At 42.5% G+C, this 27,034-nt stretch overlaps 1 protein-coding gene across 1 annotated transcript; it reads right to left on the bottom strand.

The window, feature by feature from the left end:
* Positions 1–10,346: 10,346 nt before the first annotated feature.
* On the bottom strand, positions 10,347–24,004 carry CTNNBIP1 (catenin, beta interacting protein 1). The gene is made up of 4 exons (XM_010134212.1): positions 23,980–24,004; positions 20,972–21,093; positions 20,394–20,484; positions 10,347–11,044 (listed from the first exon to the last, which is right to left on the bottom strand). Exons 2-4 carry the CDS (start codon positions 21,065–21,067, stop codon positions 10,986–10,988), a joined length of 246 nt encoding a protein of 81 aa, XP_010132514.1. The 5' UTR covers positions 21,068–21,093; positions 23,980–24,004; the 3' UTR covers positions 10,347–10,985.
* Between the last annotated feature and the right edge of the window lie 3,030 nt (positions 24,005–27,034).

The following is a 27,034-nucleotide window of genomic DNA, read 5'->3' as shown; positions in this document are numbered from 1 at the left end:
AAAAGCCAAATTATTACAAATTAATAAAAATCAAGCAATGGGTTTTTTAGTGAACTTATACAGAGAAGTTCCAGCAGTGCTCTTCAGCAGAAAGAAAAGCAGATGCTCTCCTGCTGGGCTGCAGTCTAGCTCAGAGACTTCCAAAAGGAAACCAAATTACAAGCCTCCAGATGAGTATCCAGCACTACAATCCCTGGCTGGAGGGCAGGGCCATAACGACTACAGACACACAGAGCTCTTCCAGCAGTGTCACCACTGCTGTTCAAAGGCTCGCTGCTACTGCGAGCTTTAACCTCCCACTCACATCCGTGGAACTCAGTGACATCTAGCAAAGAAAGAGGGTTTACAGATCACCCACAAATGAACACGTAGCAGATGTTCCAAGGAACTACTGAGGACCAAGCCAGGGCTCCCACTAGCGTAAGACGGTACGGTGGGTACGTTTGACTAGATTAGGTAGGTATAGATGGACTCCACAGGCACCTCCAAGATTTGGGGTTTTTGGCTCAGAGTTTCAGGCCGAGGGACTGATTTAACGGCATAAGAACCCAGGTTCAAATTCCCAGCCTGCTGGAAACAGTTTTGAACTCTCACAAGCTTACCTCTGTTGTTTAACCTTCTGTGACATACGAATATCAGACTGCTCAGGTTAATTCATCAGTCGCCCTCTTTGTATGTGCTTTAACTACTGAAGACCTATTGGTTGTGACTGGACTTTAAAATCCCCTGTCCACAAGTGTGCATAAGGCTCCCTAGTCAAAGCACCCCCTTCATCCCCCGAGTTGGGCCACGTGCTGAACGGTGCTCAGTGGCACCATACAATGGGTGCCGACGCTGCAGCCAGAGCCCTAAGAACAAGCCCCTGTGTTTGCAGACCCCAGTTGAAGTAGCTGGTGTCAGGGACCTGATTTCCAGGACCTGGACCACAGATTACAAGTTGCACAGATCTCCCTGGATCTCAAAGGCACAATTTGAAGTTTCATTGTGCAATATCAGGTTTCAATGTCATTACGTGCAAGTGCCTCCCGCTCCTGAGGAAACAGTGAACTGCATGCTGCTCTGAATGGGCCCAGTCATGCTGTCTCTGAAACCGATGTGGACTCTCATTTAGATGTGGAAAAATGGAATCTATTTGACTAAATGGTTCTTCTGAGACAGAGTTCTATTTGCTGCATTTTCCACACCACATCAGTCTTTAAAGACATCAAAAGCAAGCCAAAAACATGCCATTGTTTCCTTGTAATTGGCTTGAAGCAAACTGTTGTTCTTCCTCTCCTTGTAGTATCTGATGTGAACCCCTCCAGCCTGCTCAAATTCATCACATCTGGCAACACAGTCTGCAGCTCCGCTAGACATTTTCCACATAGTCTCAAGACATTTCACACATTGATACATAAAAAGCGTCACAAGCCTCTGCAAGGCATGGTCAATACCTTCACTGCCCAGATAAAGTTCCTGTATATCAGTCACAGAGCGTCTGGGACAAAATTTAGAATTGATACAGATGCCCTAGTTTCTGAGGCTATGTTTTAGCAACATCAACTATCCAGAATGACCTGATCGAGCAGGAAAGCCCCACCGCCTTTTGTTTGGGTTTTTGTTCTCTGCAATTCCAGAGCTCCTAGCTTCTTCCTAGCAGCACCTTGGCTATTTCCGTCTGCTCGGACAAGAGTGCAGCTAAACCCTTTGTCATTTCACATGCTTATTTCTATGCTGACAGATACCAGTTGTGACCCTTCCTTCCAGTAAGCCACTGCCCTCCTGGCCTTCACTCTAATTGCAGATTTGCTAATCATGTTTTGATCACCCACCCATCTAATCGCTGCCTGCTGCAAGCCACCGAGCCAGCCCTATTTTCAGTGAAGAAGAGCATGGCACACAAATGCAACGCTTGTGTTCTCGTCCGTATGGAAGGGATCAGAGGATTAAGAGGAACAGTCAGCCCTGATTAATGCTGCTGAGTGAGCGAGAGCTCCTTGCCAACAGCAGGGGCCGATTGCCTCCCCGTGGGGAGCTCCACAGCAGACAGTCTCCCTACAAGGACACGTCTGTCCTCTGTTTTTAAAGCTAGAAGCTGCTTTCCATTGCTTCTCTGCCATAGAAAGGAGGTTAAACTGTCCTGGAGTGGGAAGGTTAAAGAAGTGGCATACTGTTCTGGGAACAGACTGAAGATAAAGAGAGGTTTGTTTCTATCACGGCTCAGCCACTGCCCTACCAGCAGTAGGAAAGCAGCAGAATTCTCTTCAGAGGCTTTTGTGCAGGCCGAATAGGTGTTACGAACGTATTAACCTTAAAAGGGAGCCAGCCAAGAGCTGCGTTGTCTTAAGACAGCAGGAAACAAATACACACTCAGAGCTAAGGCTCATGTACCAGCAGAACCAACATCACCATGGTTTGTACTCAGCACGAAGGTAAGGATGTCCCCCCTGCCCCCAACCAACATAAGTGAATCTGAGTGATTTAGAATAACTACCCCATCCCAACATACGCTGCTTTAATGTATCCATTAGATTGTTAACTCCATGATTTCCTCTACTCAGTGAATGATAAAACATTTCTAGTGAGTTCTTTTGTACAGGTTATGTGCCCACTTCTTCTGGGGGATCAAGTTCTGCTGGTCCCAACATGATTTCAAGGACAATCCTACTGCCTCAGCAAACCCTCAGCACCCGTGAATTTCCATTCCACCTATAACTTTTAACATTTCAGGTTTTCTCTTGTTTTCAAGCATGGACAACAAGCCTCTGATGTAAGACTTTTACCTGTTCTCCTCCTGGTCTATCCACTGCTCTCCTGTGTTTGTCAAAGCAGACCAGCTGAGCAAGCGGAATGACACGCTGTCTCCTGCTAAGGAAGCGGGGGGTGGAGGCTGTAAACCCCACGTTGTGACAGATGACTGAAGCGCAGGGCTTTGCGCTGCGTTCTACCAGCGCACATTTCCCCGTGTTTACTGCTGCTTCAGGGATACGCTGCCCACTGAGTGTCAGGACAAAGCTTACGAGATGAGACAGGCGTATCATCCTGTCTGAAGCTCAGCTTAGGCAGCTTTGCGCAGCGCGAAGAAGAGCCTCTGGGAACGACTGGTGTCTGTGTAATGTTACATTAAAAGACAACTCAGGATAGGTCAAGTATTATTGACCTGATCTAAAAATGAGTCTGAGCGCTCAGTTTTCGCCGATTTGAGCATGAGGTATATGACAACAGCTAAAATTCCAGTGGCTCTGCAAGGACTGAGTCATCCTCACACTTAGCAAGCTGCAGAGGAGCTAGTCTTTCTGCAACAGTGTAAACAGGATAAATGGAACAATGGGACATCTTTTCCACTTGTGAAAGCCATGGTTTATGTACGAGATTATCCTATGCCATTCTACAGTCCTAATCCTAGGCCCTGAAGTAGCAGTGTAGAGTTTGTGACAATTTTCTCAAGTAATGTCACTAGTAACCAGTGAGACACCTCAGACAGAAAAAGATACTTGAGCAATGAAGGGAAAAAAACCAACCAACCAAACCCCAAGTATCTGTAGAATAGCCATTTTTTCCAGTGAAAGGCACACAAGGCCACACATCATACACTAGTTGCGCACAAGAGTTCAGCATTAGAACATCTTTATACCCTTTTCCTTCAAGCATCTCTGCTCCCTTTGTTGCCCAGCTCTCATTCTGCCTGACAGCTCCTTAATCACAGTATCTCTGTCACATGCATAAAATATTATTTAACCTCCAGCACAGAGGAAAATGCATTTATAACTTACTGGCTTTCCCCCTTTATTCTCTTTCTTTCCCCCTTACTGGTCCCCTTCCCTTTTTAGTAGCTCTAAGCAAGAACAGTGCTAACAACCTTCATACAGATTTATTCAGATCCAGACGGGAACCTACTCTAAGCACTCCGTCGAGATAGGAGGCTGAAGAAACACCACACACGACCTCTTCTTTCTACCCAGGTGGCAGAACACACTAAGCCTTGCCTTCTCCTTTTGACAATGGAAATGCAAAGATGTCATTTAATTCCCTGCACTACTCCAGTCCTCTGTAGTCTAGACTTTGCTGCATTTAGAGAGGAGAAAAAAAAAAAAAACAAACCCCAAATAGGAACGATCATGTAGCTGCACTAGCCAGGGTAAGTTGAAATGTCCCATTTAGCTTCAGAAGACTGCGACCCCAGGGTCAAGGCCAGACTCCAGCAAAAGGCTCTGCCGTACGCCTGTATGGTGGGAGCAGCTAAGCACGCCAGAGAACCAGCACGCAGCAGCTTCCTTTGGAAGGAGGCTGTGAAGTCTGGTGCTGCTGGTGAGGCAAGTCAAAAGCTTAAGATTGTCTGGTTTAATTACCATCTTTTTCCAGGCTCAGAGAAGCTTATGAGAACACAACAGTGAGGCAGAATCCTCCTCCTTTGCTTCCTCCTACAGAAATGCATCCATTCCTGACCTGCCGCTATCTTCCTCCTCACACATGCCAGAGATTTCACTGAATGTAACCCTCAAAAAAAAAAAACCCATAAAAGACAGTACAGACTGTTGTGAACTCTTCTACTTGGACAAGAAAACTCCTTCCTGAGCTGTGACCAGGCATCAGGCACACACTCCAGACATTAACTGCAGACATCGATCAGGCAACACATAGTTAATGTCTGTCTGGCACTTGAGGTACATGACAAAAGACTGAAGGGAAATGCTTGGCTACCGCTGTCCATTCCAATCACGTCCAAAGCAATTTACTGGGCCCTCTGATTAGGAGGTCACAAGTAAAGCTCCAAATGGATTACAGTGCACAGTCAGCAGCAACACGAGTTCCTATGTCATTCCATGATCAAGTAACTCCGTGCATTCTCCTGCTTCATGGGACAAACAGACGTACCTAATAAATTTAACACCCAAAGCTGCTCTCCTCTGAAATCACAGAAACTTCCCATCCCTTCACACAGTTAAACAACCCCAAAATCATCAGGGAAAAAGTAGTGAGACCATAGTCTTGCCCTGCACTGTAAAGACAACTAATGCCAGTGCCATGCTCCCTGTATGCTGGACACAGGCCTCCTGTTGGCAAACCAGCCGGGATCGAGCCAGAGTTCAGTCCCAGCCACAGGTTACTCTACAGTTGTGACCACAATTAGGCATTTAGCTTCTAATGGACTAAGGCCAGGAAACAAAAGCAACTTTTGAGCTCTTGGAGCAGCTAAACCCCCCCACAGTAGAACAGCTAGAGAGCAAGGTTTGGGAGCCACGTTTCTTTTAGTGTGCACAGAATTCTGGAATCTGGGAAACGGTGTTTTCAGAAATCACCCTTGTTTCGTCCACCAGTTGGAATGTTGCAAGCATGAGCAGAGTACCGAGTTACAGCCGTATCAGAGAAGAGCAGTAGAATTACTTTCACCTCACTGCAAAATGGGAAAGCATTTTATGTGAGAACACGTGGACTGTAAACTCTGCATGTTCAAACAACTTCATTATGATTTGTGTCTTCCAAAATTTGACATTAGCTCTAGAAAAGTGGTGTGCAGCACAAGGAAAACACAGGGACTAACTCTTTGCTTGGGACCAAACCCCCAACAGTGAAGCCAACAGCACCATTAAATATCTATCCAAAGGTAAATATCGCTAGAGATCCCTAATATTGTAAGAGTCTCAACGCAGAATGCAGATGTAACCTTAGGATTCAGCTCAAGCAGTAACAAGGTTAATAAGGAGTATTTTATTGCCTCGGGAAAAAGAGTTATCAATAACCTGTATTACTCACAGTGGCTAAAGAACCTTTTCCTCTGGGGGGTCCAAAGAGCTCAGGTGCTGTGAAGCAGTGACACGCACAACACATGGGGAGAGCAGCTTCCTGTGCACTGAGGAAGAGTTTTCAGCTGCTGCCATCAAGGGTACAAACAGGATCCTCTCCTGACCCTGCAAGGATTGCTGTATTTCTAACTGCATCAGGAAAGGGCAGCAATAATCACCTCCAGAGAAAAACTACAGAAAAGTAGAGATGCATCGGCCCACATCGGGGTTGGAGCTGGCATTGTAACTGTTAAACAAAGGCTGAAAGTTTAATTTCTGAGTGTCACAGGCCTCTTGTCACAGAGGCATTGCATTTCGTAGCAGGGAGAATTAAACTGGAAAATAGCAAGATAGCAAAAAGCTCTGGGCATGTAAGTAGTTCATGCCGATACATGAGGCAGCTTGTAAGCAGGCCAGGTTATAAAGCTTCAAACATTTTTTTCTTCTCGTTTCCAAAATACACAATCTCCAAAACTGAAGAGCTTCAGGCTACAAAGGAAACTAGCCAGGTTGTTTATAGCACACTGCAGGAATTCTGCTTAGGGCGGATCAGCTGCAGAGAAAATGAAAGCAGAGCTCTGCAGACAGTGATGTCCTTTCTATCTCTGCATGGGAACCCACTACAGCCTGACAGAGCAGATCCAAGCTCCTCTCAGCTTGCTAAGCAATAGCAATGCTCCTCTCCATTACACAGAGCTTCTCTATTTGTAAAACTTGGAAAAGCATCAGTAACAAGCTGGTTCAAGGAACACCGTGGTGCAAGGTGTCTGTACAGACTTGCTGTATTTACACAGCAAGCCGAAGGGAGATCTGGGAGAACCACCACAGCAATGCAGTGACCTATTTTCTGCAGCTCTGGAGAAGTCACTGACACACAGGATACAAAATCTGCAGGATTCGAGCACTCCAGCAAACTCATCGTGCTACACCTGAGGCTGCAAGAAAAGTCTGTCCAGCAAACACCTATCAGCACTGTGCCTGGCCCATGAGTACCAAACGGGACACATTTTAACACCTGTAAAAGATGACTGTGCGAGGCCACTCATATTGCCTAAGCTTACTGCAGTAATGTATCCTGGCCTAACTGACAGGATCCTTAACACTACTCTGCAGCAGAAGGTGAAATAAAACAAATGAAAACATTTCACCTACAAGAAATTAAATTATTTCCTGTTGATGCTGTGAACAGGGATGACTTTGCCCCGCATACACCACGCACACCTCTGACCGCAGCACTGAGGAACAAACAGGTCCAGTTTCATTCGAGTGTTGAATAGATGCTGAGGCTGGATGTGACCGTAGTGCTGTCAGCGGATTTAAAAAATCAACACTGCATTCAGCAAATATCACACCAAGGCAGCAACTGTGCAACACCTTAGTGCTCCTGTTACCCCTACAACAACTATTCTGCAGTTTTAACAAAGCTTCTTAAAAGCTCTTCGTTACAAGCTTTGGAACGCTACCACTGACGAGTAACAGCGAGGAAGAGACGGTTACTCACTAAGGACTTTCTTTTGCAGAGACTGAATACAACTGAAGATTTCTTAAACCTCCAGAAATTGTTCTTACTGCACTGTTGGTTTCTGCTGGTCCCAGTGCCCCGCAGCCTTTTTTCCTGTCAGCTCTGCCACACAGTCCTTTAGGAGGCAAGAGACCAAAAACAAAGCTGAAGGACTGATCTTCAAGTAATCCAAAGCACACAGTCCCCTCATCGCCCAGGCACTCAGTACGGCTTTCTTAAAATAACTGCTGACACACATTATATATATTTGATTCAAAGCTTGAAGCTTTTGGCCTTTGTTTTTCCCTCTTGCATTATAAAATACTGGTAAGTTTAGACATGGCACTGCTCTATTCTTGTAACATATTCTCTACAGCTGTAGAAATTTATCCCACATATGACCCTGAAGTCTTATTTAGGATGATCTCCTCTATAGGTGACAGGGGTCTTTGAATTTCACGGGCCATTTAATCTTTAGCCTTTGCCAGAACCATGTAGGCTGCTGGTGAATTAGAAATACCGTCTCTAACGGAACCCAAAGAGATTTAATGGTAAAGCATTAGAAACATTCACATAGGCCACTGAACAGCCAAGAGGAGACAATTTGTGGCAACTACTTACCTTTGAGAGGAAGAGGAACAAAAAATCTGAAGAGCTTATGAGTGCTCCAGCTTCTTTCAGGCAATAGCTCCCTCCAAACTGTTTCTGTGCCATCAGCTCACGTATTCTGCTACTCCAGGGTTTATTTTAGGACCTGAGAGAATCAATCTAAAGGCCTACGTGAATGGTGGAGGCTCATTTTCATTTACAACGAGCAATGCTCACGGACACAATGACCTACCGACAATTACAGCAATTGCTACCCATCTGGAGAGGGATGAGACGAGTATCTGACTGAGCCCTGAACCTTTTCCTCAAGCTCTGAAAAACAGTGTATGAGGATGAGTAGATAACAAGCTTGGTAAGAGAAGTAGTACAACAGCACATCTGGAATATCTAAAGGAACACGTCTCCAGAAAGACCACCAAGGTTGTGTGCTTTTTTGGAAGATGCCTCAAGCTTTTATGCTCCTTTACTGAATGCCTTAAGCTCCGCGTGGTTGGTAGCTGAGCTATACAGCCTTTTCTGTTTACAAGTGTATTTCAGTTTAGACCTATACTCACCTCTGATCTCCAAACCTTGAATTTCTTATACGAATGCTTTATTACAGGTCTTCCGGCACTAGTTTAAAATTAAGAAATCACCAGTGGCGGGGCAAGACCACGCAGGTAACAAAGCAAGCACAAGTATTATCAAGAGACTGCAGTTTCTCCAGATTCCAAATCCCAAATCATGTTACACAACACGTTGCATTTTCTCAGATCCTTCTCAACATGCTACTCAAGACTCCAAGTTTGGAGTCTACAGGGACGTCTTCCACAAAGATGAAGCAAGTATTATCCGTCTGGCGGTTTAACAGTATAATAAATCAATAAGAAACAACAGTAGTTATTAAAAACTGTATTTTTCCCCCCAACAGTTACATTTTTAGTGAAAAGATTAAACCACATAAACACTTTTCTCCTTGAAAAGATTTAACAGCTCAGAAATGCCATAGATACACATGGAGGATGCATGTTAGCTTGACAATGACAGGCCACCACTATCCAGCCCATTCGTCCCAGCCAGCAGCCAGAAACACACGTATCCCCTTAAATTAACCCTTTAAGGGCTGCCTCTTTTGCACCAAAGGTAAAATTACAGTGCCTCTTAGGCAACCAGGTCAAAATTTAAAGAAACTTTTGGGCTCATTCCTGGTTTATTTTAATAAAGACATTTCTTATCTGACCCCAAAAGGGGTAAAAGATTTACTTTCACATCGAACTTTACAAAGTTGCAACTGAATCAAAACGATCTTTTTCATAAATAGATGTACAGTTTCTCATTACATTGTATTTAGTTGCTCGAGATAATTTCCCTCTTTGTGCTTACAAGTCCATTCTTCCTTTTGCACACCATTCCATGGTTTCTCTCAAGCTTTTTCCCCATTTTGAGACCGTAACAGCATCCTCTCATCATAATTTCTTGCCATGAAAATGGTCACGTTGTCCCAGTCAGATTCTGGAATTGTTACTTGAAATAATTAACAACCATATGAAAGGAACCAGGAACAGGTGACTGGAGTTCAGCTTTAATTGATTTTTAAACCACTTCAAGTCAGTGCAACCCAGAGGAAAATCTGGAAGTATTGTAAAATGACCTGTACATGAGAGAAAGTGAAGTGCTAGGTTCTAGGCAGCAGTGCTAGAAGTTTTATGTGCAGATTCCTGAACAGTCAGTGCACTTCGGGAATTTCACTGCAGGTTTTTCAGTCTGTAAATATGTGTGTGTGTGTTCTAAGGTCCTGCAACTACTAAGAGAGTAAACCTGAGAGTGTCACCTGGACACTCGCTATCGGACAGCTTAATGCAGTGCTACTGCCTCTAGGAACAGTGCCCAAAGAAAATGGTGTTATCTGGAGATCCAGATAGTTTCTGTATCACAGAAGAGTTGCAAGGAGCCAAACCACATACAATTTTCCAAGTGACTAGAAACTTAGTTTATTAAAGCCCAGTGCAAGTTGGATTTAAGTTAACGATCATTAATTTTTCCTTATGTGAGAGCTAGTCTTGTGCAGCAATTAAAGGGTTAAAGTGGAACTATATGTAGCATTTTAAACAAGTTCACATATTCTCTATACAAATTTGGCAAATTCATGTCACAGCCATAGATCTCATTCTTGCAATTCCTGCAAAATATCTACAGCTCCTCTGTCAGAAGCAAAGAGAGAAGCCACCTGCACAGGCAGGTCTGCCAGGCGTTTGCAGTACAGCCCACACAGCAGCCCAGGACGGCTGGTGATCTCCGTGTCCAGCTTAAGCAGGTAGACTTATTGAACCAAATACGCTTTTGACACATGCTCCCAAAAGAGCCTGAGGCCACAGAGCAGACGAGCATGGAAAAACTGATTGCATCGGAAACACTGCAGCCAATAGGAAATCAAAAACGTGATTTCAAAGCCAATCAGAAAAAGAAAACAACCCCCCAAAGCAAGCATTTATATGTGTGTAGGTGTAATAAATACCGCAAAGCACATTTGCCTTTTTCCCCCCGAGTCAGTAAGAAGAAATAACCAATGCACCAAACCACCAGCTTTCTGCAATGAAAAAGTCGAAGTCAGCAAAATACCTGCAAGCCAACGGAAGAGAAAGCGTTTGCACTGTCAACCCATCAACCCATCACAAGTTGCTTCCAGTTGTGCGCAGCCAAATCAAACCCTCTTCAAATTCACAAGTTTGACCTAAATAAGCACCATAGCATGAAAAGCTTCTTTAGAAGTAGGATGTCAAGAGACTTTCTTTAAAATACAAAATAAAATGCAAGACAAAAGGTTTTCATTGGTCAAGTTTGAAAAGCTGTCTTCCTTTAACCAATCACAGCCTGTCCCTTTGAGCCAATCAACAATACACCTTCAGGTTTGTCCTTAATTAACACAGCTCGGGCGAGCAGCAAAATCTTACAGGAATAGATGGCTGTGAGATGCATTCTGAGGGTTGGGCAAAGGGAAACAAAATTACAAAGGAGCAGAACTATCAAGGAACAATTAGGGTGGGCACAGGAACTTATTAATGCTCAGCCCTCCTCCTCTGTCTTCAGGAATCTCACTGTCCTCTCCAGTTCTGTGTTGTTCAGGTATCCTGCAATTACTGTCTTCTGTCTTCTGTCTCTGATCTGGAAAATGCCATCACAACATCCTCAGCACCTGTAATAACAATGGAGAAAGGAAAACGTGTGCCATAATTACTTCCTTTGAAGAACAGTGGGTAGATGCAGTACCCAAATTATCATTCTACACATCCACAGAATCAACAGGAAAGGAAGAAGAGGACAGAGACAAGAGCAAACTGTGTTTTCTTATTTTTCTGGGACTGGAACCTGAAATGGTATAAATATTTCAGCAGCAGATTTAAAACATTCCTTTGCAAGCCTAAGGAAATGAGTTTGTTTTAAAAGAAAACCAAGAATTTCTTGTTTTCACATACTTCTAAGCAGCAAGAGTTAAAAAAATTCATAGGATTGTCACCGCGGGCATGTAGAGATAAGCTTTTTTCCCCCCGTAAGCTCTGACACTGCACAAGAGACTTATTGAGCTTCTCTGACGTATGAGGAGCTTAACTGTTCAATAAAACTAGTACTGCCCTGTGCATCACACTGTCCTTTTTAAGGCACATTTAGATATTCTTTATCTTTACGCCTAGATATACATTACTCTTTGCTTTTAAGAATAAAAATTGATTGAATAGGCCAGCTGAAAGATTTTTGCTTTCCCCCCCAACTGCGAATCACTTAAACAGCCTTTATAAACTAACGTGTCTTGAAATTGTTGCAATTCTCTAATGGCAGTGCAGTATTTTCTTTCAAACTGAGGGCTTCCATTTGCCTGGGGAACAGACACAGCTTTGCTAAGTAGTGCTTTTACTCCTAGCCTGAAGAAATCTTTTCCAGAAGAATTCAGCATGTGGACTTTCTCGGTTACCGGATTTTTTTTTTTTTTTGGAGGCTATCATCTGTGTATAATTGCCATCAAAACTCACGTCCCTAAGCACAGAAAGACGTGAATTACCTCCCTATAACCATCTCCAAGTCTTTGCGAGCCTGTGTCGTCTTTCAAGTGGGCATTTATAGTAGGAAGACCTGAACGGCTTGAGAATTATGTCTGATAATGGCTTGTAAAGAACATTCCGTGCTAAGCACTCATTCTTCAAAAAGATACCTTGAGATTTTCAGAAAAAACCCCCCACTGCTCTCTGGACGTCCTAACTGTAGAGCATGGCCTAACTGGCACTTAAAGAGAAATGTCTTGAAGACAATATGGTAATAAAAATACATCATACAGCAGTGTCAAAGCAGTGGTTTAAATCAATCTCTCTGGTCTAGACGAGAACTAGAAAACAACCCCGAATAGCTGAGTGCAGTACGGTAAAAAATTTGATCCCCAAGAAAGTCAGATAAAGGTAGATGCTTTCTTTCATCTGTAGATCCTCTAACAGCACTTATCAAACTGCTTAGAAAATATGATGAATCCTCCCGTCACCGTCTATATAATTTTTAAAGATTGTTTCCTCCATTCTAACGATCCCAAGTGTTTCAGTGCCACAGATGACTCGCAGTGACCATTTTAGCTATTAATTTGGTCTGCTTGGGATCATTTTGCTGAGTAAATTTTTCTTCAAAGCTTCTATTAAAGGATTAGACACCAAAGCAGGAAATGCGAAAAGCAACACTGACTTCCTGTCCCATTCGGGTAACTGATCAGCTCCACAGAATTCTCTAAGTGGGGTTTGGAAAATTCAAACTGTACTTGGATGGAGCATCAGCATATAAAAATTCCTCCTCTGTTACAGTTATATGAATACTGTTTCTCGGTTACCTAATTTGCTCTTGAGCTGCTCTGTAGAAGCAAAAGTGGCCAAAAACCAGGGGAGAAGCAGCTTGTAAATTCCCCTTGCTAATATCCTTAAAAATGAAATCAATGCTTAGGAAACACTACTACTTTTTATACACTTCAAAATTTCTTTGTTATACTTACTTAAAGGAGTAAATACTAAGGACCAAGCAGTAGTTTAGTTTTCATACGTAGGACACTATCTTACAGGCTGCATTAGAAACCACTCTGGTGCACCCTCTCGCCAACACTCCGAAGCCCTGCAGTCATCTCCCTTTTCATCTCCTCCGCAAACTGTTTTTATCCTTGATCAGAACATCAATGATACATAACACTAGGATCCAGCTCTGAATTAAAAAAAAATCAGCACGGCAACTTGTTAGAAGCATAACAACTACTAGCCTCTACATGAAGAAAAATTCTGTTTGCAAGGATTCTAAAAAAATGCTTCTATGCCAAAAAGAGGAGGGAGCAGTGACGCTTGGAAGCATTAAGAAAGCAAGTGCACGTAACGCACAAGCTATGCCACTGCGGGTTACATCGAGGAGGCTTTGCGACGCAAGTCCAGAGCAGCTGGCATAGCCTAGCAACCGCACCATCACAGATGACGTCACGTCAGCTCGAGAGATGAGCTGAATTACTTAACAGATGTTGATCGTTCTCCTGGGCTCTCCCCTTTCTACAGTCTAAATACGAAATAATAAAAAAACCCCAACTTACGACCATCCTTACAAGTTTCACACTGAAGAGGAAATTTTATTCCAGGGAATGCTGCAACCCTATAAACACACAGGTCACTATTTCTGCCTGTCCTGAACGGTTCCAGCTTTCAGCAGCGTTCCCATGCAGAGCCCGGGCTGAGCACGCAGCCGTTTCAAACACATGACGAGCAGAAATATCTTTTGGCACAAAGGATGCCGGGAATTCTGCAGTTCGTTTGGGCTTTCACAATCGAAACAGCTATCGCTGAAGAGCGGGTTCACACTCCGCTGCCTGCTCTTCTCACTTTCTAGGCCCACCTGGCACAACTTCAGTACCAGTGTCACAGGCAGCAGGAACTTCGGGTAACTTGCTACTGGCCTGGACTTTGGATAGGAAACGAGGGAGGAGTACAAGAAATGCAGCCTGTCCATACAGCAGGAGCACAGAAACACCACACTTAAACCAGCGTTCATTTGGAGGAGGAAGCAAGAGTACAACAAAGAATACAGTGTAAAAATGTGGAAAATGCTTGAATTGCTCTAGTGTTACTGAATTACTGTTACATGCATCCCAAAGGAAGAAGTAGAACTGCTGATGGAGAAGGGCTCTGGAATGCCAGGTTTCGGGTCTTTCGCAGCTAAAGTGAACTGCACAGCCAGCGTGCGGTACCCGTGCAGCACACCGATGTAATCACAACAGCTGGAGTTTGAAAGGTACCTGAATCCGTGAACAAAATGCGTATGTGCTTTATCACACCACCATCGAAAGGCAAGCTCCCTCTCTGATGTTCTTTCGCACTGTGACACAGTCGCCCATACGGTAATTTTTAAATTAAGATGGGCAATCAGTACGAGAACCAAGGTGGGTAAACAATTCGTTAAGGCAAGATTACAAACTGTGTTTGAAAAAATAATCATTGGGCTGAAAAGGAGATTATGACTGCACTTTCTCAACTCTTGGCCTTTGCACCAATTTTACTTAATACTTCCATAAATAATCCTGGAGCAGAAAAGCAGTCATGTGCTAATGAAATCTGATGGCACTCCTAAGTCAGAAAGTCCTGCCAAACACTGGAGCAGCAAAACAATATACAGGGATGCACAGGACAGCAGAGAAGATCAGAGGTGGCAAAAAGGGTTTAGCTATCTTTTTTCCTCCCTTTCTAAAATGAATAAAGATTAAAGGTTATCTGTTTCTGTGTCTCATGGTACAGTTTTAAACAAGATTAGTAAAGAATGGATTTTATACCCAATTCTTAACAGTTTTATTTGCTGTTCCCTCCTCAATTCCTTCTGTTAATTTGGAGGAACTGCCAATGTTTTCATTTGCAGGAATTACATGCAATCCAGCATTTGCAAAAGCCTCAAGCAACTGCCTTTAAAAAGACAATTTGATGTATCAAAAAAAAAAAAAAAAGATAAAACCACCTTCCAGGTAGTCAAGTGGGTGGGTAACCCGAGGGCACAATACCCAACAGAACAACATCTTGCAGTGAAGACTCAGGCCTATGCTGATTTCTTTTATTTCCATATCAAAGATCCCATTTTATCCTTAGTGAGGTGACACAGAATCACAAAAAGAAAAGACATCCTGTGTCCAAACAGCAGCAGCCATGTAGAAAGTTCTTGCAGGCTGTCAAATCGGATGCTGGCACGAACAGGTCCATCTACCTGGCACCAAACCCAATGGGTCCCATACAACACTTCCAACGCTTGCATCCCTGCCCTTGAGTATTGCACCTCGCAGCCTTATTTCACACTCACTAACAAACGAGACAGTTCATTATTCAGCACTTGTCCATTCTTCACAAGCACCGTGACTCTTGACTGGGATATAAAAGCCAATAGCACTTCCCAGATCCAGAACCAGTTCATTCAGGGGACTTGCAAAAAGGGACGATAACCTTCCTGTCTGTAAGCCAGGTAGTTAGTTGTCACATAACAATGCCACGACCTCTTGAAGGGCAGTAAGTGCTACTGGTTTTAGCTGAGCATTTCAGTGATCTGAAAACAGAACGGAAAGCTGCTCTGCTGAACTCAGGTGAGGGCAAGAGCACAGCATGCAGATGAAAGGGATACTCTCGTCAGGGCTTTCAGCCCTCCTGAAGCCATTTACAGAGCATGGTTATTTCTGAAGATGACCCGTAGCAAAAAAAACCTGGGTGACATTTGTCATCCACATCCAGACTTCTCAGCACAAAAGCAGGTTTCGTTCAAGCCCAGTCCTACAACCCAAACTCTCCAGAGCTAAGTGAAGCCAATCTCACAGGTCTGCTCATTAAGCAATTCTACAGCTGCCTGTACTCTGCACAAACGCAAACATTTCCAGAGAACAGGGGCTTCTATGTGGTGAAAGGAAAGCAGGGATTAAACTACAAGTGAATAGAGCTGCTGCTGCTGCAGTCCCACTTGGCTCCCACAGCGGATGTTTTCTTCCTAATCAAGTAAAACAAAATTTAAAAAGCAGAGCACAGGTTATAAAGTTAAGCTGCACATTGCCAAAAGCCTGCAACTAAGACAATGGGATGGTGAACCATGTCTACTTTTAGCACATCCTTCACTCAGCTTTGCACTTCCAGTAATTAATGTATAGAACAATAAGAAAGGCACGCTTATACCTGACCTTCTACATTCTATACACACAACTCCTCACAGCTGTCCCTTTTCTGGGCACACATTTCTACACTGAAACAGAGACTTGCATATACACCGAACAAAACATTCCCCGTCTTTCATGACTAAAACATTAACTGCCACAAACTTCAGGTCACACATATACTTCTTCCACTTGTTTGGCCTTATTTTTTTCCACCCTCATTCTTCCTAGAAATTATGAATAGTTAACTGGTAAGCCTATGTCCTGTCTTCAAAAGCAATAGTGACAGTCTTCCCCCACCAACTTTCCAAAAAACCCTGCTGCAATCACGTTCTAACTGCAGTTGTCTGGAAGGCTGGATTTAGGAGGTTTTATACCACTTGGACTCCAGTCTCAGCAAGCCAAGATGATCTGAAGGTCAAATGACTTTACCGCACAGCAGTGTAGGCTGTAGATAACCACTGAGCTCAGCACATGCAGCTGCTGATGGGTTCACCTAAATTCAGGAAATTTCACCAAGATGACTGAAGTTAATGCCTTCCAGAGCAAGTACCCAGCTACAGTGACATCGAGCCAGCTGGATTAAAACCACACTACCTTAACACAAAGGAAGATGCTGACACAGCTAACAACTGCTTTTCCAAGTGTTCTTTGAATGATGAATAGATACATACACCAGAGTTGTTTGCAGTCACCTGCAAAATTAATTAAACCCCAAAAGCTTTTAGAGATCAGAAGGTTAACCCTGTCATGAATTCCTGAAGGTTGCCAAATTAAAAAAAAATTGAATACTTCTATCACCTTCCAGCAACTATCTTCTACACATTAACTTCTCTCTGAAATTCCCAGTATCCTAGTCTGGCATTCTAAAAATACATCATGCACTGCCGAGAGGAAGAACACATTAAAACAACCATGTTCAAAAGAATAAAACCTCACTGAGAAGAGCTCTACCTCCATTTCTCCACTGCTACCCAATATTTCACGAGCACAGTCCCCCCTCCTAACTCCTCAAGCAGCCTGGGTTCATTTTTAATGCCTTACCATCTAGAGAACGCATCTAACCTAGCTGAGACATGGTTTGCATCTCAGCTTTGCCCTCCCCATGGGACCAGCTTTCTTCAAGAACCAGCACGACACTCCTGTTGCTATAGGAACAACCGAGCTGTAATCACCAAGGTCTTAGTATAATTCACATATCACGCTTACTAAGCGCACAGCTTCCATTTACAGATTTGCCAGAGCAGCCACTTAAAGCCAAGTGCTAGCCTGCCTTTCAGAAAGGTAACTGGGGAACAGGAGATAGGCTTTTTATGCAGGAGATGCTTCTGTGCATACAACTTCCTGAGAGGCATTTTGCTTTTATTAAAAATGTGAGAAATCCTTAATCTCATTATTTCGAGCTGAAGAAACCTAATGAGTCTGAGCTGCGTTAGATCTTGCTGCAATGCAGAGAAGACGACTAATATGTTAATAGCTTGAAAGAGCTCAGGATTACATCCACTCTCTACCATATACACTGGTTGAACAGAGATGCCTTTGGCTTCCTCAGTTATTCTTGGAGCCATAAAAACAAAATAACAACCAACCCACATACGTGAGCTAAAAAGCTCCCTGAGTAAAGAAAAATGTCCTACATTTTGCACTTTCTTATAGGTGTTAACAACATTACAGCAATGATCAAAGAATAAAATGGTTCTAAAAAACCCACAAGCATGACTTAATGTTTAGTCTCTTAGTACTAAATTTAAGTGCTAAATACTTCATCTTAGAGTTTCATAACACTTTCCTGGATTACCGAGATCTCATGCTCTCTGCTAGCAGTTCACCTTTCAATGGATAATAAAGTATTTTCAATATATTAGATAAGCCCTGTAACTGTCATGGATGCAACACAACTTCATCTTAGAGTTTCATAACACTTTCCTGGATTACCGAGATCTCATGCTCTCTGCTAGCAGTTCACCTTTCAATGGATAATAAAGTATTTTCAATATATTAGATAAACCTAAGCCCTGTAACTGTCACGGATGCAACACAACTGTCTGGATCGGTTGAAGAAGAGGATGGGTGAACTGGCCAAAGTTTTAACAAATATAGCTAAAATATCAAGCTACGAACAGAGTCCAGCCATCTGAATTGCCTAAACTTTCCTTGCTCTTGGTGGACTGCTGCCTGGGTTAGGGAAACAGCACCTCTAAAGCATGTCAAAGCCAACACACTGCGGGACTAAGCACTTCCTGAGATTCTGTAATACACTGAAAAAAAAAGGAACCGGAGCTGGAATAAAAAGAAACAAAAAACCCCACAAACCTATGTTAACACTGGAGTACATGTTCTGGTCATCCGAGACCCCTTCACAGGTCTGTTGCTCTAATCAACGTTGTGGCTACGAATGTTAAGAGTTTAGAACACATACTAGAAAGACCTGCACTTATTTCAATTTGCTACCTGCCACAGCATGTTAGAGAGCCCTGGATATGTTGTATCACCTGATTTACACAAAGATATTCAGTAATGCAATCAGAATGACTTTGAGATTCCTGCCAGGAAAACAAGATTCACTTCAACAGTATACAAACAGCAAAAGAACAGGGGAAAAAATTTCTTCAGGCGATCCTGAAAAAACACACTACATTGAAGTACCTCAGTGTGTGGACTTGGTATGGGGAATTTCAGTGCAAGATAATGCCATCTAGTGGAGATCAACCTCCCTTAAGACAGCAAACCAGACACCTAGGCAATGTGTGTGTTCTCCATTTCCAGTACCTCCATTATCGACCCTTCCTGCTTCATCAACAGCAGGATACAGCAGAAGGTACAGACAGGCAGCAGGGATTGCTGCTGCCCGAGCCACCACACCCAAGCACGACGAGCAGTGTTATCAGAACTGGCTGTTGCAAATTTGGAGAGATTTCTAAGGCAATCAAGTCCCGAGCACTAAAATACAGTTGCCTGTGTCTATACAGCCTCCTACAGCTCCACTGTTCTCCAGAGGACGGAGGATTTGGCGGGGTTTCCTCATTTTCACTAGTTCTTCATGCTGTTCACTACTTAATTTGGAGAGGTGGCAGGTCTGAATATGAAAAGAACCAAATTCCTTTCCCACTTCTCTAAATATTTAACCATTTTCTTTCTTTGTTCTTATTCCCCTTTTCAAGAAAAATTTTTTTGGTCCAACCACCAGCTTAATTATAATTAATTAATTCAGCACACATTTTCATTGTGAGAAACGTAACCAGAATGTAGTAATGCTGAAAAATGCGAACTGCAGCCAAGATAGTCTTTCTTAACTATGTCTACCTCATGTTTTGTTTTGTTTTTTTTTTTTTTAAGAGAATCCAGCAATTTCTCACTTTAGACTAGCAGAAAAGTTTAAGACTTCTGAGCCAACCATACAACTTTATATATTTCCATCCGTTCCCCAGCTATGTGAGGAATGAACACACAGGCTTAAAACTGAAGAGCAAGTTCATGCAGGTTGTGTTTCTAATGGTTTTAGAAGTGTCTTAGATCTGTATTAAATGTCTGCTCAACTCAGTTTTTTGGCACCCAAGTCTTACAAGTTACTTTCAATATCAAATTCCACATTATGAATGTAATCTGGCACCAGGTCTATGATGGGAGTGAAAAAAATCTGAAATAAACATTCAGATTCTGAAGAGAATTACCTTTTATTTTGTTAGAAAACTCTCAGTTTGAAGAGTACAAAGAAAACTCTTGCCACTCCTAGTCTTGCTCCTTTTTAAGAACAGATGTCCAGTTTAAGAATAACAAGTTAGAAGAAAGTTATCTCATGTGAAGGCTCTACACTGAATGAAGACACTCAGAACTAGAGGGCAGTACACATACCCGGATTTGACTTCACCGATGGTGAAAGGAAAAAAAAAAAAAAAAAAAAAAAATTAATCAAGGAAAAATTATTCTTTTTTTAGTAATTTTCCTTGGCTTCCCCTACAAAAACATCTAAAGAAAAAAAAAAAAAAAAAAAAAAAATCGATCAGGAGAAAATTCATTTCTATTTGATGTATTACACAGTAGGAAGCTATAAACATGCATTGAGTTCACAGGACTTTGGCCATCAATGTTTTGAGTTATCATGGAGAATAAGATGTTTAACGAAGCTCTTCATCCTAACAGATCTTACCTAAGCCAAGGCTGACTTTACCTGTCAACAGAACCCCCCGTTGAGCAGCACACTCTAGTTCTCTTCCATGGATGACAGCAGGGAGCAACTTGTATGCCCCAGGTTGCAGGACAGGTTTAAGTAGGTGGGCATATTATTACAGAAATACAGGAAACTGAACTGGCTATTTTGAGACTGTTCTCACAGATCAAGTAAACAAAAGGCAAAAATTCCAGTACTCACCCTGGTCGATGGAGTGTTGAGGAAGCTGGCTAAGTTGGCTATTCACTACACCCGCATATGTGCGCAAGAACTCCTCTTCACTAGCAGTCAGCTGGAAACGTACAGAGAGTCAGTCAGCACAAAGCAAAATCAAGGAAGACTGAAGATATTATCTCCTGCTTCCCAATACGAAACATCACAGTTGCCTGTATTCTACTCTTCAACAGCTGATTCAGCTGTTACTGGTGCAAACTACACCATCAGCAGGGACACAGCAGCAAACTGGTACATCATGCATTCACAGAGAGATTCAAACCTGCCTTAGAACAGTTGCTTTATTTTGCTGGTTTTCCAGTAACGAAAAACTTTACTGTATATAGAGAAACTATCAGATGCTCAGATTTAAAGCATCACAGGCCTCATCATATTTAAGCAACAATTACTTGCGTTTAACTGCTGATAATGGTTAAATCAACCATGGCTGTAATGCTTCAGCAATAAAACCAGCCCATCACCTGCCCATCTCAGTAAGCACTATCCTGGTTACCACAAAATTGTCTGGAAAGCTACAAAATACAGGCTATGGCAGTGCATCTTACATTCGATCCCATCTTCCGCAGCATGAGTAGGACTCTCACTTTCTGCTGAATGTACATCTCCTCCGGACTCTTTCCGGGGACGCCCTCACGGTTCATTCCCCTCCTGCCAGCTCCTGGATTTCCTGAAGATAGAAGATCAAAAAAGACAAACTAAAATGGGAAATGGGGTATAATAGGAAAAGCTTAATTTCCAGACTACCTATTTTTCACCAGTGGTGAGAGCACTTAACGGCATGGGAGAGTAAGGAACCACAGGCTTCATCAGAGACCCTTACACACGTGAACAGCTGACTTGAGCCTTACGCATGCAACTCAAACATTCAAAGAGGCGTTGTTACACTACTGCATGAGTAGGAAAAGAGAATTCTAACAACTAGATGAAAGAATCACCCTGACAGAAGAGTGCGTGGTTTTGGTTTTTCCCCACAAATAAGCACAACCAGTACGAAAACAGGAAGCAGAATGCACAGCCATCAAGCCTGCAATGACTAAACAAAAGTTTAGATGAAATCTAAACTCTTAAATCTTCCTCCTCTTTCTTCCTTTTTGTATCATACAAAAAAGGCCACAGCACTTCTACAAAATTTAATAAAACATATTAAATGGTTTTGGAGACAAAGAAAAGCTACGAGGAGCGGCACAGAGTAGAGTTTATCATCCTTTTTCAAATAATTTAAAAAGCTGAAGTTTTGCTTTTCTATCTTAGTGAAAAATAATTAGGTTATGGAATAAACAGACAATGTTATCTAAATTCCATAGCACAGAGCATGATTATACCTTGTTGTTTGAGTACCTGGTAATTATTTAAGTTCCACAATAGGCTGTTTACAAAGACAAAATAAATCTTCATGAGTACTCTTCAGCTGCTAATAAAAAATATCTTGAAGCATGTTTATTAAGTCTACAATAGTAGAAACCTTAACTTTTATTTCAGAAAATAACAGTGCTTCAAATAACACACTAGTACAGCAGCGTAACAAACTAACCTAACCTCCTGGAAATCCTGTGTCTTGGAGGAATGTAGCCCCCAGTAAGGAATCTGTGGATGGAGGCGGAAGCTGGCCACTCTTCCACCAGGCACAGCTTGAGACCTGGCTCCAGAACGGCTCTCCAATTAGTTTTCATTCACAGACCTGGGTCTGGTCCTATCCTAAGCTATAAATCTGCTTCCCTGAACCTTAGAGACCAAGGGAATACACTACACATGATGCGTCCCTCTTCCACCAGGCACAGCTTGAGACCTGGCTCCAGAACGGCTCTCCAATTAGTTTTCATTCACAGACCTGGGTCTGGTCCTATCCTAAGCTATAAATCTGCTTCCCTGAACCTTAGAGACCAAGGGAATACGCTACACATGATGCATCTTTGGCAGAGACTGTATCACAGCAGGTTCAAACACGGTTCTCCGCATACTGTCTTCCTGTAGTCATTACCAACCTCTCCCCTCACTTTATTTTTGTTATTACTTTTAAGGGAAAGTAATCTGGGTGTGGAAACAGTTTAGAATTACACATAGGCCCTCCTGAGTGAGTCAGAAGTAATGCAAACTTCAGTAGCAGCTGCTGGGATAGGCTTTACCACCCACATTACTTAGCATGAAGATAACAGTAGTAAAAAGTGGAGAAAGCTCCATCACCAGCCCTACTTGATCAAGTTTCCAGTGGGAAGATTTGCATTATGCTGATTTGCTATAGGTTCTGCTGGGAAACTTGCACCTTGTAACGGTGCAAGGTGACGGTATCTTTTTGCTATAATCAGCAAACTGCATTCTGAAGGGGGATTAAAACCATCCTGTATTTTGTGTAGTGTGAACTCCAGGAGATTGGACTATGCTTCTAAGCACATACTCCACTGTGCAATTTACAAGCGATGTCAATAGTAAGACAAGGAACAAATAAGAGTGAGCAAGAGACATTAAGTTATGACACTGATGTAACAATAAATATTTATCAAGATTCCAAGTAAGTCTAAAACATTGTGACTGGTTCTTAAGCTAATACATATGTTTTTCTTTCTCTTCCCCCACCAAATACAGTTACTAGAAGAGGGAAGGTGCTGTACTTGTAGCCAAAGAAATCAATTTAGAAAAGAAAAAGTACAACAGCAAAACCCTGAAATGTGGTAGCACACCTATTGTTTAAAAATTGAGCAAATTATATGAGATATTTATCAATAGGTGGCATCATACATAAGCAGCAAGAAGATGCCAGAGCTGCCCCCGTGCCAGCTAGGGCCACCACATTTCAGCACTCCTCTACACAGCAGATGGTACAAGAGATTTGTAGTCCGTACATGTCACTATTCATTGGTTTCCATCTTAATAGTCTTCCAGTTGCTTATTCATTTTTCAGACTTTAGAAAGAGATGATGGAAATTCCTATCTGGTTCTTCCAAAGTAAACTTCAGCCAAGATGGATTTATCATGAAGCTACTTATCTAACAGCAAGGACAAAAATACTAAAGCCTGTGCATTCAGTGAACGCTTCACAAAGTTAGCGAGCAACAGGGGGAAAAGCACTCAGTATGGCTCAAACGCTATCAAAATATACGTATAAAAAGGTTAGATTAAGATCACAGAGCAAGAGCGCTTTGCTCTTCATACACTGCACAATCATCCTGGGCGATCGCCTCAGCCACCACAGCTTTTCCTACTCGATGACCTCAAAGTAGAAAGACAAAAGTCTTAAGACAGTACTGTGAACCCAGCATGAAAAACCTTAACATATCTCTGTTCCTTTTAGATAAAGCTTTTGTACGACACGGTTTAGGACGACAATACTACCCACCACATATTTCATCAGTAAATTTCCGAAACCACTCACAAAGCTGGTCTATTCCCAGAAGCCAGCACAACCCATCTTTATAAGTGAAGGACTGAAAAATCTTATCAAAGTACTTAACAACTTTGCTTTCTCAAGCAAGCAACATTAATATGCTACACATACTGGAACAGCAGAATTTCCCTAACCCTACCCCATAAAACATCAGAGATGTCCCTGCCAACATACCTGCTTCTAAAAACCACAGAAGGTCAGATAACCTGCGGGTTCAGTCCCGATTAAAGATTGTAGCTGGAAAAAATGTATCAGGAAACTGCCCTGTGAAGACAAATGAGTAAAGAATTACAGAGATATACAAAGCTGAAAACCGGAAAGACCCTTCGTTCAGGGTGCTCTGAATCACAGGCTGCTTTAGAACACAGGCTAGCCAGAATTCATAGAACTGTAGGCTTCTCTGGAGCTTGTAGCCCTTTTCTATTTTTACAGAATAAGATTTTTAAAGGTCAAGCCATTCTTCATCTGCAAGATTTACACCCTGACCATACCAATGACTTTCCCAATCACTTGAGAATGAAACACACTCAAGCTTTGCATTCTTTGAAGAACTTCCAGTGTAAAACAACTCCCTGGAAAAAAAACAATAAACGTCATGACATGTAATTTCTTCCAGAAAAAAAAATAGCTGTAGCTTACCAACGATTTGAGAAAAACTAGGCAGAAATGTCAAGCACGTTGACTTTGACCAAAATTACTGTTTTCAACTACACATATGCTATCTGAATGTAGCAATTACAAAGACTGGCACTTGAAAGTTGGGCTGGAAAACCCTCTGCACAGAATTTCAGACCAACCTCACTGCCCAAGTCACCAACAGCACAGACTATTTTTTTTTTAGACTTGTGACATATTTCTGAACATATTTGACAACTGACACTGGGTATCAGGGCACGAGAAGAATTTATAACTCTTCCTATCTATCACATTAGCCTCTGAGATAAGCAGCTCAATCTCACCAATGAAGTGACAGTTCAAAGTCTCTGTAAAGTGCAATGAAATAGCATGTGCCCCACTACTCAGGACAGCATCATAATGGGAATCATGGAATTATTAGCATAAGCTGCTGCACTTAAGAGTTTCTGATTAGGGAAGTTATGCATACCTGCACCATTTGTTAATAAATATCAGCTTAAATTTACCAAACATACTACCTTTTTTTTTTTGTGGTCACAAGCACAGGCTGATCTAGACTAATTTGATTTCTTTCATGACTGTTCACCACCCCATGCAGATGTCATTACTAGCAGGGAAACAAGACAGGAGTAGCTTGAGCTACTCAACTGTTCTGTACACCAGGTTCAGAGAAATGCTGAATCCAAACTACCCGCTAGCTTCATCCATAGGTTCTCTACAGCGACTCTTACTAACAAGCGTTGGAAGCAGCTGAGCTTTATCAATGGCTTTAAAGAATCATTTCACCTCTCCAGAGGAGAGAAATTGCTTGCTCTGAAAGGATTATTTAAGCCCTACCTCACTAATTAGTTCTCACTGTTCTTGCCCTCTAAATATGCCACGCAGTCCCAAGAAAGATTATCTACAGCACTGAGAACAGGACCGTTGGCAGTAACTAATTGCTATTCTCATTTCTACCGACTTCAAAGACACCCCCCACCACCACCTCACACACAGTCACCACACAACTGTGTGAACTCCTTTGTGTAGAAAAAGATTAGAGCATGGGAAGCAACCACTTCTGAGATGCACTTCCGTCCTACTGACAGTAACAAGCATATCTATAGTTACCATCAAAATTCCCCACGCACCCCCCAAACTGCACAAAATAGTAATCTACACATTTGTTATGGGAATTTGTATAGGAATTCACCTGAGAGCCTGAACAGCCTACACAGAGGCGTCATTTTCCCAAAGGCTCGTATTGCAGCCAGGTTCAAGCAAAACTCTAGTCCCTCTACAAGTCAGCAGCAGCACCCGAAACATTCTCTCTTTGTCTGGTCCGCGTGGCTGCCCCCAGCTAAACTCACCTCACCCCTGTCACAACAACTACATGGGTGGAACATCAAACTTGCACACCAGAACTTGAGGACTTCTCTGCTAACCCATAGGGCATGTCCTCTGAGTAACAAGCACCTTTATTGATAAAGGCTCAAAAAAATGAGTGGAGTAGATTTTAAAAAAATTAGTGTAAGAAGACTGACCCAGCATCAGGATACCACATGCCAAATGCAGCATGCTGACAGTTGAATGTCAGCAGAGATAAAAACAAATTCTGCACATCTCATACATCATAAACTAACTTTTATCAACAGCGCTAATGAATCCTACTGTTTGCAGTTAAAACATAGAACTAATGTACCTATTCTTGCCAGATGTATTATATTCCATATGAGAAACATTCCCTGAAAGAAAAAAACCTGTATTTTCAGAAAAAAAGAGCCAGACAGGGATATAGGAAAACAAAAACTGCCGTGTACTGGGCGGAAGGAATCCCCACAGCACCAGTAGGACTCAATGGAAAGCTGTGCATTCACACACATGAACAGCTTGGCTCTCCAGCAGCCCAGATACGGGCTCACTGATACTTACTGGCCCAAGCAAGGAAATACTGGGATCTCAGCTGAACCTCTGGTAACCATGCCCCGCATTACTGGCACTAAAGGGAGAGATGCCAAAGGCTGATGAGGCCATACAGAATGCACTGTTCTATCAAGTCTGGAACTGGTCTCTCCAGGTAAGGGTGAAGCAGATGTGCAGAGCCAGCAGGAAAGTCTGGGCTGCCAATACCTTATCTATCCTGCAGCTAAGCACAGTTCTACTCTCCAACGCCATTATTCAATTCTCCTCTCATGAAAAAGACTAACCTGTGTGTTTCAAATGCTGTAGCTGCAGTCTGAAATGATCACATTCTTCACTAGATTGTATTAAAAGACTAAATCCTACAAGCTTGTCCAGCTGCATCCAACACACTACAAATGGACATAACTGGGTCACCTAATTTTCCCTTGTTTGGCAGGCAAAGGGAACGAAACTTAGTTCCCATTTATTTTTAATATGATTCACAAGACAGAACAGTAAATGACAAAGATCTATATATTAACAGCCCAAACCACCAGCCTGGCTTTGCCAAAGCAATAAATTTGAGCTTAAAAATATCCCCCTCCCTTTCCCAAGCAGTAAACAAGGTTGCTCAGCAAACAGACGGAGAAGCTGTCCTGTTCCACGGCACTTCATTCCCCACGCCGCCTGCAGAAGCCTGGGTGAGGATCAC

This window comes from Buceros rhinoceros, unplaced genomic scaffold (genome assembly GCF_000710305.1).
Source record: "Buceros rhinoceros silvestris isolate BGI_N320 unplaced genomic scaffold, ASM71030v1 scaffold17294, whole genome shotgun sequence".
NCBI lineage: Eukaryota > Metazoa > Chordata > Aves > Bucerotiformes > Bucerotidae > Buceros > Buceros rhinoceros.
This window is presented reverse-complemented; position numbering and strand designations above follow the sequence as displayed.

What these genes read in the sequence shown, in the direction of transcription:
- CTNNBIP1 (XM_010134212.1), bottom strand. Translation starts at nt 21,067, where the DNA reads ATGAACCGTGAGGGCGTCCCCGGAAAGAGTCCGGAGGAGATGTACATT. An exon ending in TGCGGAAGATGGGATCGAAT is followed by an intron (nt 20,485 to 20,971) that starts GTAAGATGCACT and finishes GTACGTTTCCAG; the next exon opens with CTGACTGCTAGTGAAGAGGA. An exon ending in TCAACACTCCATCGACCAGG is followed by an intron (nt 11,045 to 20,393) that starts GTGAGTACTGGA and finishes TTGTTATTACAG; the next exon opens with GTGCTGAGGATGTTGTGATG.